This window comes from Strix aluco, chromosome 5 (assembly GCF_031877795.1).
Source record: "Strix aluco isolate bStrAlu1 chromosome 5, bStrAlu1.hap1, whole genome shotgun sequence".
Lineage (NCBI taxonomy): Eukaryota > Metazoa > Chordata > Aves > Strigiformes > Strigidae > Strix > Strix aluco.
The window spans coordinates 21,579,202-21,593,243 of NC_133935.1; the positions used below are offsets into that span (position 1 = coordinate 21,579,202).

General features: G+C 38.5%; 1 protein-coding gene across 35 annotated transcripts in view; it reads left to right on the forward strand.

Annotated features, from left to right (window-relative positions):
- Positions 1-14,042, forward strand: part of PLEKHA5 (pleckstrin homology domain containing A5) — a 168,990-nt gene that overhangs the window by 62,334 nt on the left and 92,614 nt on the right. For 2 of the 35 annotated variants that reach the window (XR_012623488.1, XR_012623487.1), the window contains 2 exons: positions 5,548-5,764; positions 12,444-12,472. The exons of 29 other annotated variants lie outside the window; for them this stretch is intronic. Coding sequence is in view for 3 of the 6 variants with exons in the window: in XM_074826303.1 (XP_074682404.1) it covers positions 12,519-12,751 (233 nt within the window). In the remaining 3 variants the exon portion in view is untranslated. Of the gene's footprint in view, positions 1-5,547; positions 5,765-12,443; positions 12,752-14,042 lie in introns of those variants that run through there. 4 more of the 35 variants (XM_074826302.1, XM_074826326.1, XM_074826303.1 and 1 more) reach the window with 4 other exon arrangements.

Consider the following 14,042-nt stretch of genomic DNA (forward strand, 5'->3'; position numbering starts at 1 on the left):
CTCACATATATTTTTGGGTTGGGAGGGTTGTTTGGTTTTTACAAGCAGATACTCTTTATCCTGTTGTGATTGTGCGTATATACTTTAAATAGTCTTCTGGATAAAAGATTTGAATTACAATGGGAAAAACTGCTTGTCAGTGAATTCACTGAGGCTGACAAAAGAGATTCTTGCTAAACGTAACCCCTGTTATGATTCCAGTTGACCTGATTTATAGAAGTAAAATCAATAAACCCGTAAGCTTCATCATTGCCTTGTCAGTCCCAGTTGGAAATGAGACAGGACGGAGAGTGGTGTGTGTGAATCTTGACTACTTGAACGTTGGTTTGCTTGACCCCCTGATACACGGTTCTCAGGGCGAAATGATCTAAATGGGTGTAATAGTTAAATTTTTTGTTAAAGCCTGAGGATAATGCATTTAATTGAGGCCTTGCTGTGGCAAAGGGCTGTCATAACCCATCAGAAAACCTACACTTTGGCTGCCAAAACAGGATTCTAGCATGCGGCTCTGACAAATGATGAAAGACAGACAGCAAGGGGTAACTGCAAACCCATGTTGTGCAAAATATATTACTATACTGACTTGTTATCTTCAAAGCATGTTATTTCTCATACTAAGTTTCTGCTCTTACAACTAGAATACATCCTTTTGTAATGGTGGTGCCTTCAGGTGCCATGAGCTGCATGTGTTGGAGATCTAGAAAATACTACAAAGCCATACAGATTTGCTGTAGGACAATTTCCGGATGAACAGCAAACCTAGGAGACTTCGGACCTTTTAGGAAGGGAACAGAGAGATGAGAAAGGTAAAGGGTTGCATTAGTGCTGCAGAGCAGGCAATGGGAATGGCAGTATAAGAACAGGGTTATAAAAGGTAAACACGTTCAAAGAAAATAGCATTTAGCTGTTTTGGCACCATTCCTCTATCACTGCGAGCATGCAAAAATGTGAGATTTCTGGTTTGGATTGCTGAAGAAGTTTGAACTTAGTATGTTTCTACTGAGATATCCCTTTGAAATAACTAAGATTAAAAGTATAAAATGTTGTATTTTACAGGTCTTGTAAGGGAACAATTGTTAGTCTCAAGGAAAGCAGAAATTTGCAGTGTTAAACATCTCAAGTTAAGTTATTTTTATAACCTTGATATTGTCTATTTTAATTTTCAGATGTTTATCCTTTCCTTTAAAGTAAGTGCTGAATCTGGTTAGTTTTCCAAAAAGAAGAATTCTTATATTAGTTATAAAGGTTAACTGAAGTTTTACAGGCTGTTGTCTATACACATTTTATTTAGCGTATAAGTACACTTTTGGTCATGAGTAGCATGCAGAAAAATTTGTCTTGTGTTTATGATCTTAATGGTGATTGTGCATAGAGAGGTGAATTTGAGATCTTGGAGAACTTGACACCCATACATTACATTTCACTTTGCTGTAATTTTACTATATGTTAGTTTTGTTAATTTCATTGTATATCTATATATCTACCTTTATATATCTATATATCTGCATATCAGAATATGCAGAGAGGGAATGTGTGTAAGGGCTGCTGGTTATACAAGCTTATTCAGAATGCACTTAAATTGCACTGAACTAAAATGAAAAAAGATAGTCAGTTTTATTCAATTTCAAATATTGTTATGATTCAGCCATTTTACACATGCCAGTAATCAGTAGGATTTTATTTTATTGTTGATCAATATGTTGTAACTTGCAACAAAATACTGGAGTATAAGGTTTAAGTTCCTATGACTTTGGTATGTAGATCTACTTTTCTGATTTTCAGAAACTGTAGGTCTCTGGGAAGGATCTTTGAGGTTCCCATTCATGTGACTGAATGACGTGCCTTATATGTAGGATGTATGATGAAAAAATTTATTCTGTTTTTCACATGAATAAAAAGTTACTGACTTGTGTGGCACTTCTTCACTAGGAGGGCAGTGTACCCATAAGACGTGGTAGTGACTTTAGTCATTTTGAGGAAGCACCACTGCTGAAATAATGTTTAAATAAACTTTGTGCTGCTTGAATTTTTCAAAAATAAATGTTTGTACAGAACTAAGGGCGGGGGGGGTGGGGGGTGGGAATCAGAAAAGGATGTGGAAGTTAGGGATGTGGGATGAAGGGGAGCCTCTTGTATATACATTACTTAAGCTGCCTGCCACCTATCTTCTGAATGATTAAAATCTTTTAGACAGTGAAGGCTGTCTTTTTCCATTCACATTGTTTTCTAAATGAAAGATTTTACTACGGCTGACAATTGCACATACTCAGTTCATGTGCCAGATGGAGAGCCTGTGACAATTTTAGACTGAAGGTTGTGTCTAAAAACCTTGTCAGCATTCTGCATCAAATCTTGACTACAGTCTGATACTTTCAAGAGAATAATGCCATTTTTTAGTTTCTTTTTTATGGAGTGGAAGAAGCAATGGAGCTACGTTTCACAAGCATGATCTAAATTTACTTTTCCAAATGAAGAAGAAACTGCACACCAGTACTCATTTAAAATAATTGACTGTAATGTCAGCACTGGGTCTGAGATTTTTAAGGAAAAATACAGAAGGCATTATTGGTTCTTTCTATATGTATGTAGTATAAGTTGAGAAACAGGTTTATTAAAGTGAAAATCTAAAATGTTTTAAATTGTTTTATTTTTAAAAAATCTTCGTCTTGTCTGTACCGAGAGAGTGGAAATGGTAAGGGCTTGGCTAAGTCCTTGCTGAATGAGCTGAGAATTATCGCTACTTTTTTTAGTACATGGAGGTTTAAAATGGATATTAGATACAGTCCTGTGAATTTTGGCAGATTTCAGCCATGCATATACTAGATCATTGCAATTCAATAATGAATAGGTATTTAGTGGGAACGTCTATCAATAAAAACTTAAAAAATTAGTTTCCATGAAGTAAATGTTGGGAGCTTTGCATTTCCTATAAGATGACCAAGAGTAAACCATTCCCTTTTGTAGTCAGAATTTCCAGCCCCCCCAAAAAACACAGGGAAGAGGAAAGGGGAAGAACAAAAAGAAAAGAAATACATGAGTGTTTCTCAAAATAGTACATAAGCTTTAATTTTTTCCATGTGTTTTCAGCACAATGCAACATCACTTACCTTATGTATATACATGCATCCGTATTTAAGAGAATCTAGAATACTATTTTATGCTACAGAGAACATCAACATTTGAAATATTTTTAGGCTATTCAGTCTTATGTGTGCTTCAGTACTGTGGTAGGGAGACAATAGCTTAGTATTTCAATATCTCAGTGGCTTTAAGAAAACTAGAATTGCATTGTGTGTTCTTAAAACCAATCTGAGTTTACTGAAAGTATGGGCCATACAGTGTCTTATTTGTTTCTAAGTCAATCACAAATTTGTGCTTTTCCAAAGCACAACCATGGAGAAAAAAAGAATGAAAAGTTAATTTTTATGTACTTCAGGCCATTTGAAAGGACTTGTATGCACTTCATGTTTTGTGATACATTCTTGTCCAAAAACTGCAAACACCAAAAGGTTTGCATGTTCTGTAATTTCCCATTTATATAGAAATGATTCCCTTAATCAGTATTTAAAGTTTATTCACAAATCTTGTCTGTCTTTATATTTCAGATGTTCCCTTTGTATCTTTTGCCTTTATATGTAATAATGTGTACGGTTTTTTTCCAGGGAATTACATAGGCATCGTAACATAACCATGTTGTTAGATAATCTGTCATTTACATGAAAATTAACATGTGGGCAATTAAATAACGATTTTTAATCAGTGGAAACGTGGTACCACCCTTAGCAGAATGACCTTCAAGGTTTTGATAGAACAATATTTGATATTCAGTTTTTTACAGTGGTTTGGGTTTTTTTTAGGCCATATTAAGTGTGACCCATGATTGAGTTAAAAACAAAAAAGCAAAATGACTGTATTGCACTATTTTAAATTGTGCCAGTTCTTTCTGACAAGATGTGTTCAGCATATGATGAAGGTTTTTGAGGGGAAAAATGTTCTGAGAATGAAGAAACACAAAAGGGTTTTCAGAACTGTCTTTAAAAAGCAGGAGAGCAGTACAATTTTGAGCAATTTTACAAAACAGAAATTTGTCTGATACAAGATATTGTACCTTATCTGGGAAATCTAAAATAGAATTTTTCTTTGTTTTTCACTCTTCTGAGAAATAGTAGGAAACTTTTTTTTCTCCTGGAGAAAATAGCCTGAGACATCAAGGTAGTCATATCCTAGCAGAGAATGAAAAGGCATGAGTTAAACAATGGCATTTTTTGTAATGCCATCTGTTTCATCCCACACTGCCCAGTACATTTGTTTTCTCTATGAGCAAAGAAAAGGCAGCTATCCTTAGTAGCCCTCATGTTGAAGCTGTCAAAATAAGTACTTTAGTGCCGCCTTTGAAAGTATGTCAGAGTACAGCATGGTTCTAGTGTAACGTGCTTCCTGCAGAGGCAGCTTCAGTTATGTGTCTGGTAAAGTCTGGCTGCTGCTCAGTGGATCACATCAATGCCAGTGGGAGGCAGAATTTGCACAGTGGATGGGAGAAAGAGGAGGGGTGTGAATCAAAGAAAAGAATTATGAGTGATGGAATTTCACCAGATCCTTAAAATTATATCCTAAAATGTATCTTACAGAAACATCTGTAAGATGTAGTTTGTTACAGATGGACCCTGGTCCAGAGGAAAAGGAAACCCAGCTACTGAATGGCTTGCTTGAGCCCTTTGGAGTACTCCAGACACTAAGCAGTTGAGACCTTTCTTAACTGTTTTCTAGACCTAGTGAGTTTGATTTTTAAAACTGGTACTTGATAGGTTTAGGCTGAATTTAATTTTTAACTGCATCAATGATCAGAATAGGTTGAGAACATTCCCCACAGCTTTCCATTACAGTATCTCATAGTTGCATTCAATTGCTTTAATGATGGGGAGTATTTTGTACCATGATAGTACAAATTGGAGATGGAAACAGAGGTTTACTTAACCAAGGTCACATAGAAAGTCTAATGAAGCAGAAAGTGAAGCCAAAGGGCATATTCCTGATGCAATGAGCTTGATGTTGTGATCAGTGCCTGTCAGTGAAATACCTCAGGTACTGAGATGCATGTCAGTGCAAAGCTGCACCTGGCCCCATAGGAAGAAAAGCCAAATAGCCCCAGAAGAACTTTTTGCTCATGAGGCTGGACTGTTTTTGAGATTTTAGCTACCAGCTTTGCATTATCCCATCTAGATATTTCAGATCACTCACAGCCTGTTCTGGTATCTTAACATGGCACTGCCCTGTAACATAAGTTTAAGGTCCTTACTTCATCAACTTGGGATCCTGAGCACTAAGGTATTGTCCTCGTTGTGTCCTGTAATGATTCTCGTTTGCTGGATATATTCAGATTGATAATTTGATTGATAATTTGAATGTGGTTTTTTATTTCATTAACGTCTGTGTTGAAAACAAGTAAGAACAGCTTAGATTTTGTTTAAACAGAGCTATTAAATATATTAATCACCGTGGGACTTCAACAAAATTACTTTATTTAATTTCTTCATTTTTTTGTTATAGTGACACATCTATTAGCAGCAATGTGTCATCTTCTGGCAACAGTTGAAGTGATGTTGGGAGATTCAGACTGCAGTCTCCTCTTCCATTTTCACATAAATTTCATGAAAACTTCTACTGCACCTATGTGAAGCTGGAACAGAGTATGAGAAATACATGAAAGAGTAATAACACAGCAGTCAAAGGAATAGAAGCTAAGAAATGTTGGAGTTACTGCAGTGTGAGTGCATGGGGGTGTACACATATGTGTGTATGTAAGTCTAGCCTGTACTTTACATTAATCACCACCATGTTGTAGTTTCTTTAACACTTCTAGACTTTCTGGTCCAGAAAGCAGTTTAGCTTCCCAGACTGAATTTTTTTTCTCTTGTTACCTCCATAATTTTATTTAAAATATTAAATGAAAATCGTAGAGCCATTTCATTGAAAGGTGTTAGAAGAAGAATATTTTTAATAGTTTTAAAATGTTTCCAGCTGGTTCTCTGCAAAGCTCTACTAGCCTTATGGCATTGAGAAAAAGTTTACAATTTAGAAGACTGGACCCTTTTTCAGTGAAAAGCATTTCAGTGTGTAAGTAGTGTACAGCTTTTTTAACTTGCATACACCAGTAGCATTCTTACTGCTAAAAATCTAGGCATTGTGACTGGTGAATACGCTTCCACTTCTCTACAGCTTTCTCATATGGAATGAACATAGAAGTTTGATTGAAGAGTTACAGTAACAAGTAATAATAATCAGTAAGACCCTACTGCTGTTGATCTAGCAAGTAAGTTAGTTGAAGACAGTAGATTCCTTTGCTGATTCTGTTGACATCGCAGCTCTTACTCTGGAGGCAGATATTATAATTTACAGATGTTATGGTTTAAAGTTACTGACAAATAACTCTAGCATGTCATCTGTGTTAGAAACAGAACCCAGATATGTAGAATAAGGAAGCTTACAACTTTTAACTAGATAGTTTTTCAGGGTGCCAAATCCTTTATGACTCTGGAGATGATTACCAATAATTCTCTTTCTGTCAAAAGCATCAGATTCATGTGTTCTGACAGGCAGTGTTCACTTGTGTAGCCAATAGATGTGGATCATCAGAATTTATCCTTGAAATGGCGGAACTGTTCAGAATGTGAATCTTCCTATAATTATTGGAAGAAAAATGTGTTCTCAGACTTGAGTACTGAATATTTGATATCCTGATTATTTTTGAGATATCAAAATGATTGACCTAACAGTATTTTGTTTTATGTTCCTCAGTGGAACACACTCATGGAAACTGTGCCAGTGAAGCTAAACAACCAGAGTGCACTGGTATGAACACTTTCAAAATCATTAAAAGATAGTGGGAGAAAAATTCTTACAAAGCTACTTCTTGCACTGTTGTCCTAATCCTCAAGGGAAGTCTACAAAATGCGTTTGAAAGACATGTATGGGAATGAAATTCAGAAATCTATTAAATCTTAAAACTCATGAACTCCGTGGGTTTATACCACATAATTTTCTTTTCCACTTCAGATAATCCCACCATTTTAGCACCTGCCCCTTTAGGGCGAGAAAAAAAGGAATATTAAAAAAGATGATTAACAAATCTTGCTCCCCTCTGCTGGACTTTTAACTCCCATTCATTTCAGATGGTCTAATAAACACACCTAATTTCAACTCAGTGTGATGGTTTTCAGCTTTCCTGAATTGGTGAGCACTGCTGCCTTTGTTTCAAGCTTCAACAATGACTTTTGCTTTGTAAGCTTATAACTGGTTTCCAGCACTGTCAGTAGATGTAACAAAAGATGCTGATCCTTGTGTAAACCTTGCCTTACTGGCTTCAGTGCTGCTTATAGTAAAGCTAATATCAACATTTGACATGATTAGTCCATGCGGATAGCATTCATTTTACTGACAGAACATACCCTTTATAGATGGTCAGCATTATTTTGTTCCTCAGAATAACTGAGGGACACGAAGGCTGGCTAGAACCACTTTATGACAGTCCAAGGGCTTTGACTTAATAGCACGTAAGAACCTCAAAATATGCAAAAATAATGAATGTTATTATTTCTCTGTGTTGGAAGTAAAGCAGTGGTGCAGGAATCCTTGGAAATAAGAGGAAAAACTCCAAAATAGAAGTTCTTTAGATCAGTTTAAGCCACATTTATTGTAACATCCTTTAGGGCTACTCTAATGTATTAGATAGCTTTGAGTTTGTGTAAACATCGCACATTTAAGTATATTTAGAAGTGCAGCATATAGGTGTTTTTCAATACGTATGCTAGAGAATTTTTGGATTGCTTTAAACCTCTGGTAAATTTAAGAATTAAGTGTTAAGGTAATTTTCTTAAGTTGTACTTACCTGCAGAGGGTTCCGTTTGGACCAGTGAGATTTGATAACTGTTTTTTTTTTTTTAAATACAGTGTTTAAAGACTTGTGTTAATGTTTTGGATCTTCAGATGTGGGTTCAGTATCTCACCTCATTCAGTGCATAAAATAAAGAAGCCCTGGGGTTTGTTCTTATCATTCCTTAAGGTTATTGAAGGTGGCTGGTAAGTAATCACAGGATTATTCAGTTTGCAAGTGACACAGCATGTCACTTGTCCAACCTCCTGCCCAAAGCAGAGTCAGGTCTGAGCTCAAACCAGGCTGCTGAGGGATTTGTCCTGTCCCAAGGATGGAGACTCCACAGCCTCTCTAGGCAACCTGTTCTACCACCTAAGTGTCCTGCATGAAGAAGTTTTCCTCATGTCCAGTCTGAACCTCTCTGGTTTCCATTCATGTCTGTTGTCTCTCAACTTCTGGCCATGCTCCAGTGTGAACAGCTTCATTCTCTTGATACCCTCCTTGTAGGTACAGGTAGGCTGCTGTTAGGACCCCTGAAGCCATCTCTTCCCCAGACTGAACCAGCCCAGCTCCCACAGCCTGTCCTCACAGGGCAGGTGTTCCAGCCCCTGACCATCTTGGTGACCCTCTACTGAACTTGTGACAGTTTATCAATCTCTCTGTCTGTTGGGGGGCAACAAAACTGGACACAGTCTTACAGATATGGCCTAGCAAGTGCTGAGCAGAGGCAACAATCCCTCCCTGCCTGCAGGCTCCTGGCTGTGTCCCCATTGGTATGGCCCAGGAGGCCGCTGGCTGTCTCTGCTGCTGGGGTGTTGTGGATGAAAGTATTAACATGGTAATGACTTAGCAGCAAATCAAGATTTATTAATGACTAGCAGCACTTAATCATTAACTGTTTTAAAGATTCACAAAATAATTCTGTAAAATATGTTGATTGAAATAGTGACTTAACTATAGAGTCAAAGATGACAAGATTCACACTAACTTACTATATGGTACCTTAAACCTATACATATATCTATGTGCATTCACAAATACAAAACGTACAAACACACAGACAGACAAAAGTATTTGGATCCAGTAAAATATGTATGTCCCCACACTCGTGAGAATAATTGTGTATACCTAAACACGTCGGTAAGCAGAGAGTGGGTGGGTGAGGGAGAAGCTAGCTCCAAGTTAAAATTTCCCTCTTCTCGAGTTTAGAGTAAATACTCACGATGCCTCGGCATTCTTCAACAGGCGATAATTGAGACTCGAGCGGGTCGACTTTGCCTTGGCCTTCCATAGGCTCTATCAGTGGGCGGTCCCTCGAGGAGTTGATGTCTGAAGGGCATCCCAGCTCAGGGGAGATGCTGGTCACAGGCCCACTGTGGTCCACAAGTGCCCTGTTTATAGGGTCCAAGACTTTTGTCAGATACTTATCACTCCAGCCTAGCTCAGACAACAAGGTGTTCTGGTGTCTTCAGTCAGTTCTGCAAGAACTGGCTGGGTGTGCAGTTCTGTTACTGTTCTCCCAGGTCGGTAGGAGGTGATGAGCTGTTATAACCCTTCCCAAGTGATAAGGAAGGCTTAGCCAGGCTCGTCAAAGGGGCTTCTTAACTCTTTGTTTACTGCCATCAGCAGTAATTATCTCTCCAGGTTGGTATGTGGCCCGGGGGGTGGGGTGGGGAATTGTGCCACCACATGGGTCACTGCTGGCTGTGCCCAGCTCGCTGCCCACCAGCCTCCGAGCCTTTGGGCAGAGCTGCTCCCCAGGCAGGCAGCCCCCAGCCTGTGTGGCTGCCGGGCCCGTCCTCCTGCTGAATGTCACTGGGCTCCAGGTGGCCCCTTCCCTTGGCCTGACTGGGTCCCTCTGTATGGCAGCCTCCACCCTGCAAAGCAGCAGCATCTGAAAACTTGATCTAATCTACCTACTTCTGTCATTTTCTTGAAGGCTCCTGTCCTTCTTTCTGTTCCCCATTTGAACTTCAACTTCTACCTATTGCATATTTGTACCCATCTAGACCACCTGGCTATCTCTTAGTGTTAATCCAACCAGATCATAGTCTCCAGTGAAGTATTTAGTCACTGCAGTGGACATTGGCTTTGATGTCATCTGCTGTGATTTATCTGAGTTTGTGCCATCTGCTTGCTTGCTGCCGAGCCCTCCCTGACGTGTGTATTTTGAACAAAACCCTATCCTGTCCAAAACAACAGTTCTTCGAGGTTTTTGTTACTCAATTGAAAAGTTTGTCAAAGGGTTGCCACAGCAGAGTATCTACAGTGTTACTTGTTAACAACTGCTAACATGCAGGTGTTTTCTTAGTTAGAAAATAGCACATGACACTTTTTATCAAGCTTTTCAGTAAAACATCAATAGCTCAATCAGAAATTTTGAAATGTTATAATGTTAATGTTAGTGGATACTGCTGTCGCATTCCTCTGTTACGCAACTGCTAAATTTTCTACTTCTATTAACAGTGACTAGACTTCTCACGTCACACCTATTATGCTTTTCCATGGCTGTCAGCTTCCTTGCATTGAGTTCAGATTTCTAAGACTCTTGGATTAAAAGTTACTTTGCATAAATGGCGTACAGATTTGAAATAGAGGTCAGTTATTTGTTAGATGAGGCCAAATTGCATAATAGATGCCAAAAGCATTTGAAGCCAAAAATATTTGAAATAACATAGTTTTGCAGTCAGTCTTTGAATATAGAAGTGTCCTACTTACGTGTTTACTGTATCTAAGGTATATCCTCAAAGTTACACTAAATGTCAGAATTATTTTTTTAAATACTAATATGGTTCACCTTTCAGAAAATATTATTCTTACTATGCTCACTTTTAAAACTTTTTGAAGCTTATGAGAAGGGATATATCAGAATGCTGATAAGAGTAGGCAAGTGATATCTGCACAGCAGCAGCTTTCTGTGAGGTTTTTTTTCTTTAAACAGAAGATTGCTACTAATACTTCTATCAGAAGTATTTTTATTTTTAAAGATGGCCTTTTTTCCGTATCATAACCTGAGAAAACGGCTGTCAATTTAAGAATTATAGGTCAATTTAAAATCTATTTTCATTATCGACTGCTTTATCAGTTCCTAAAAATTTTTGCATAAATACAGGTTCAAGATGAATGCTGATTTAGACTGTTTATTTTTGTAGAACAAAAATCTCCTTTAAGTACTAGAAATTTTCTGTTTGAAGAACCTTCAAGAACAGTACTGTATGAGCAAGTGATGCTTCTTTAATGGCCCCCTCCTGGTTTAATTTTTTTTTGCCACTGGGGGGAGCAGAAGACTGTCAGGGAATGAATTAAGAGCATTTGTCTTTTACTTCAGAAGATTCAGGTCGTAGTGCTGAGCTGTGGGAGGCAGCGGGTCCTTCATGTCTGGCACGTGCTTGAAAATCTGTTTTTCAGTGAATAAAATTCCTAGATAATCAGGTTTCATGGTCGCTTTTTTTCCAAAGAGTTACATTCTGAATTTGGACTGAATTAAATATGAAGCATATTTTAGAAAAGGAAGGGAACAAAATATCCTCTCCATTATTATCAGTATGAAGAGTAGATTGTAACTGGTGTTGTCTTAAGTAGAGTGCTAAAATTCTTCTCTGAAACTTTTTGTTGCAGCTGTGCCTAATGGCAAGCTACTCAGCATGAGGGTGCAATGTAAGTGACTACATCACTTGGAGAGGGGTGCAGTTTGCTTTAATAGAAGATGGTGTAGCTGAGAAACGTACATATTTTTAAAATTAATATGCACGTGGCTGATGCTTTAACCACACATTTGCTTGAATCCTGGTCTTCCAGAAGTAAATCTAAAAATACTGTTTCCTTCCTCTGAAAGTATTGGAAAGGAGGAAACAAAATAATTTTGTTTCTTTTAATTTTAAATGCATAGAATTAAAGGCTGTATACATGTAGGGTACTATAAACATGTTATTTTAGAAAGACTAGCAACTAAATGCTGACTGTTTATTCCCAAGCTTATTTAAGGTTCTCAGTGTTTATATGTCACTGTAATTGAGGAAGATGTGTCCCACAGGCAGTTGAGGTGTTTTCTTCCCTGCTAAGGTTGCTAGACTGGTAGTGTTCGTGCTGCATGCAGGTTCTATTAAGTATCTTTAACCTGTTTGATGTTTGGGGCAGAACAAGAGATTCCAGTTGCAAGCCAAGGTTGGGCTTTCCCTTTGGAAAAACTTGTTCACTCTGTTCTGCCAACAGCAAGCAGTCAAAGCTCCTACTTCAAAATTCATTAGTGTTTTTGTTCATGGTGTATAGAGCTTAAACTAACCAGAGCAAGCTTAAATGCTAGAGCAACACATCAGTGTTTTCAGTCATAGATTTACAGCAATTTGGTGGATACAGCAGAAGACAGCCAGTAGGTCCTGGAGCATACCAGCAACCTGGGTTTGGTTGCCAGTGTCTTTCCTGTGGGGTCATTTGTTGTTCCACCCTTTCTTTCTTGTTTTGACAGATATAAGCTACCTCAGGTCCCTTCCACCTCGCTTTTCTGTTTTTAGTAGGACATTGTTATAATTATTTCCTGACTGGTGTTTGAAACAGCTATGGATTCTTATTCTAGAAACATAACCATCTGAGGGTGCTGAGTGAGCTGCCAGATGTCACCGTGAGACTGTGTTTATCAGCATGGATAACCATGATGACTGGGAAAAGGCAGACATTACAGTTTTCAAAAGAAAAGCAAGAAAGAGAATCCAGGGAACTAAACACTGGTCAGCTTCACCTCTTTCCCCTGGAGCAAACTCTCACGGAGGCTCTTTCTAGGCTTATGAAGGACTGGAAGGTAACTGAAAACAGCCAGAATGGGTGTATCAAGGGAAAATCTTGCTTGACCAACCTGACTACCTTCTGTGATGACTTCCTCTTCAGGTAAGGGGAAAAACCAGAGAAACTGCTTACCTTTAGCAAGACTTTTGATGTAGTTTCATGCAGTAACCTTGTATCCGAATGAAGGGGGTAAGGATTGGATGAATGGACTACAAAGTGGGTGAAAAACTGTTTGCACCATAGGGCTTAAGGAGTAGCAATCAGTAGTTTGACGTTTTAAACAAATGACTGTTTACAAGAAGTCTTTCTTGGAGTTGTTACTAGGGCTGAAACTCTTTTAACACTAATCAGCAAGCTGGGCAGTGAGGCAGAATGCATCACCAGCAAGTTCCTGGGTAGCACCACCCGTGGGAGGAGGGATTGGTATGCTGAAGGGGAGGGGAGGGCAATCATTCACAGGGACCTCAACAAATTGGAGGACTGAAGTAGACTTGGAAAATGCTGAAGCTCAGCAAAGGCAAATGTGCAGGTGAAAGAGCAGCATCCTGGAAAATGGTCTCCCAAGTCCTGGTGGACAGCAAGCTGAATGTTAGTGTTATGGTGTAACGGTGATGAATTATGATTATGAACCACATAATGACCTGCCTTAGCAAGAGTGCTGGTTATTCCCCTCAATTCATCACTTTTGAAACTATCTCTGGAATAACATGTCCAGTTTTGGTCACATCAGTATGAGAGAGAGAGAGAAACATGAGTGAGGCCAGCCCTAGCATGGTTATGGGGCCAGGACATCTGATGTACAAGAAGAAGCTGAAGAGGATTGGTGTGTGTAGCCTGAAGAAAAGGCAAAAGCAGAGACAAAATTGCAGTCTTTCATTACCTGCATGGGCTTTATAGAGGATACAGACTCTCCTCAGAAGCATACAGAGAAAGGGCAAGAGGCAATGGTCATAAATTGCAATAAAGTACATTCTAATAGGTTGAAATAAAAATAAGTAATAGCAGTAAAAAACCAAACCACAAAGCTGTTGAGCACAGAGAGGCTATGGAATCATCATTCTTGAAGATTTTTGAAACTCAGCTGAACAAGGGCCTTTGCAACCTGCTCTGATACTGAATTTCTGTCTGAGCATTTTTGTATGAGTCTCATTTACATGGAAAATCTTTTTGATTTAAGGTTTTTATACAGCCTAGCACTTATCCTGAGACTGTCCATAAGACAGCCTGTTGTGTTCATCAGAAGCCCATTCCCTAAACAGATGTCTAAAGACCTTGGTAATAACATGAACATAAACCCTTAGATTCTCTGGAAAATATAGGTAAGGTTACCATGTGGTCTTCTGTACATATGTGCCCAGAGCAGTTTTATTTTCCCCTGCTCCACTGACCCAGT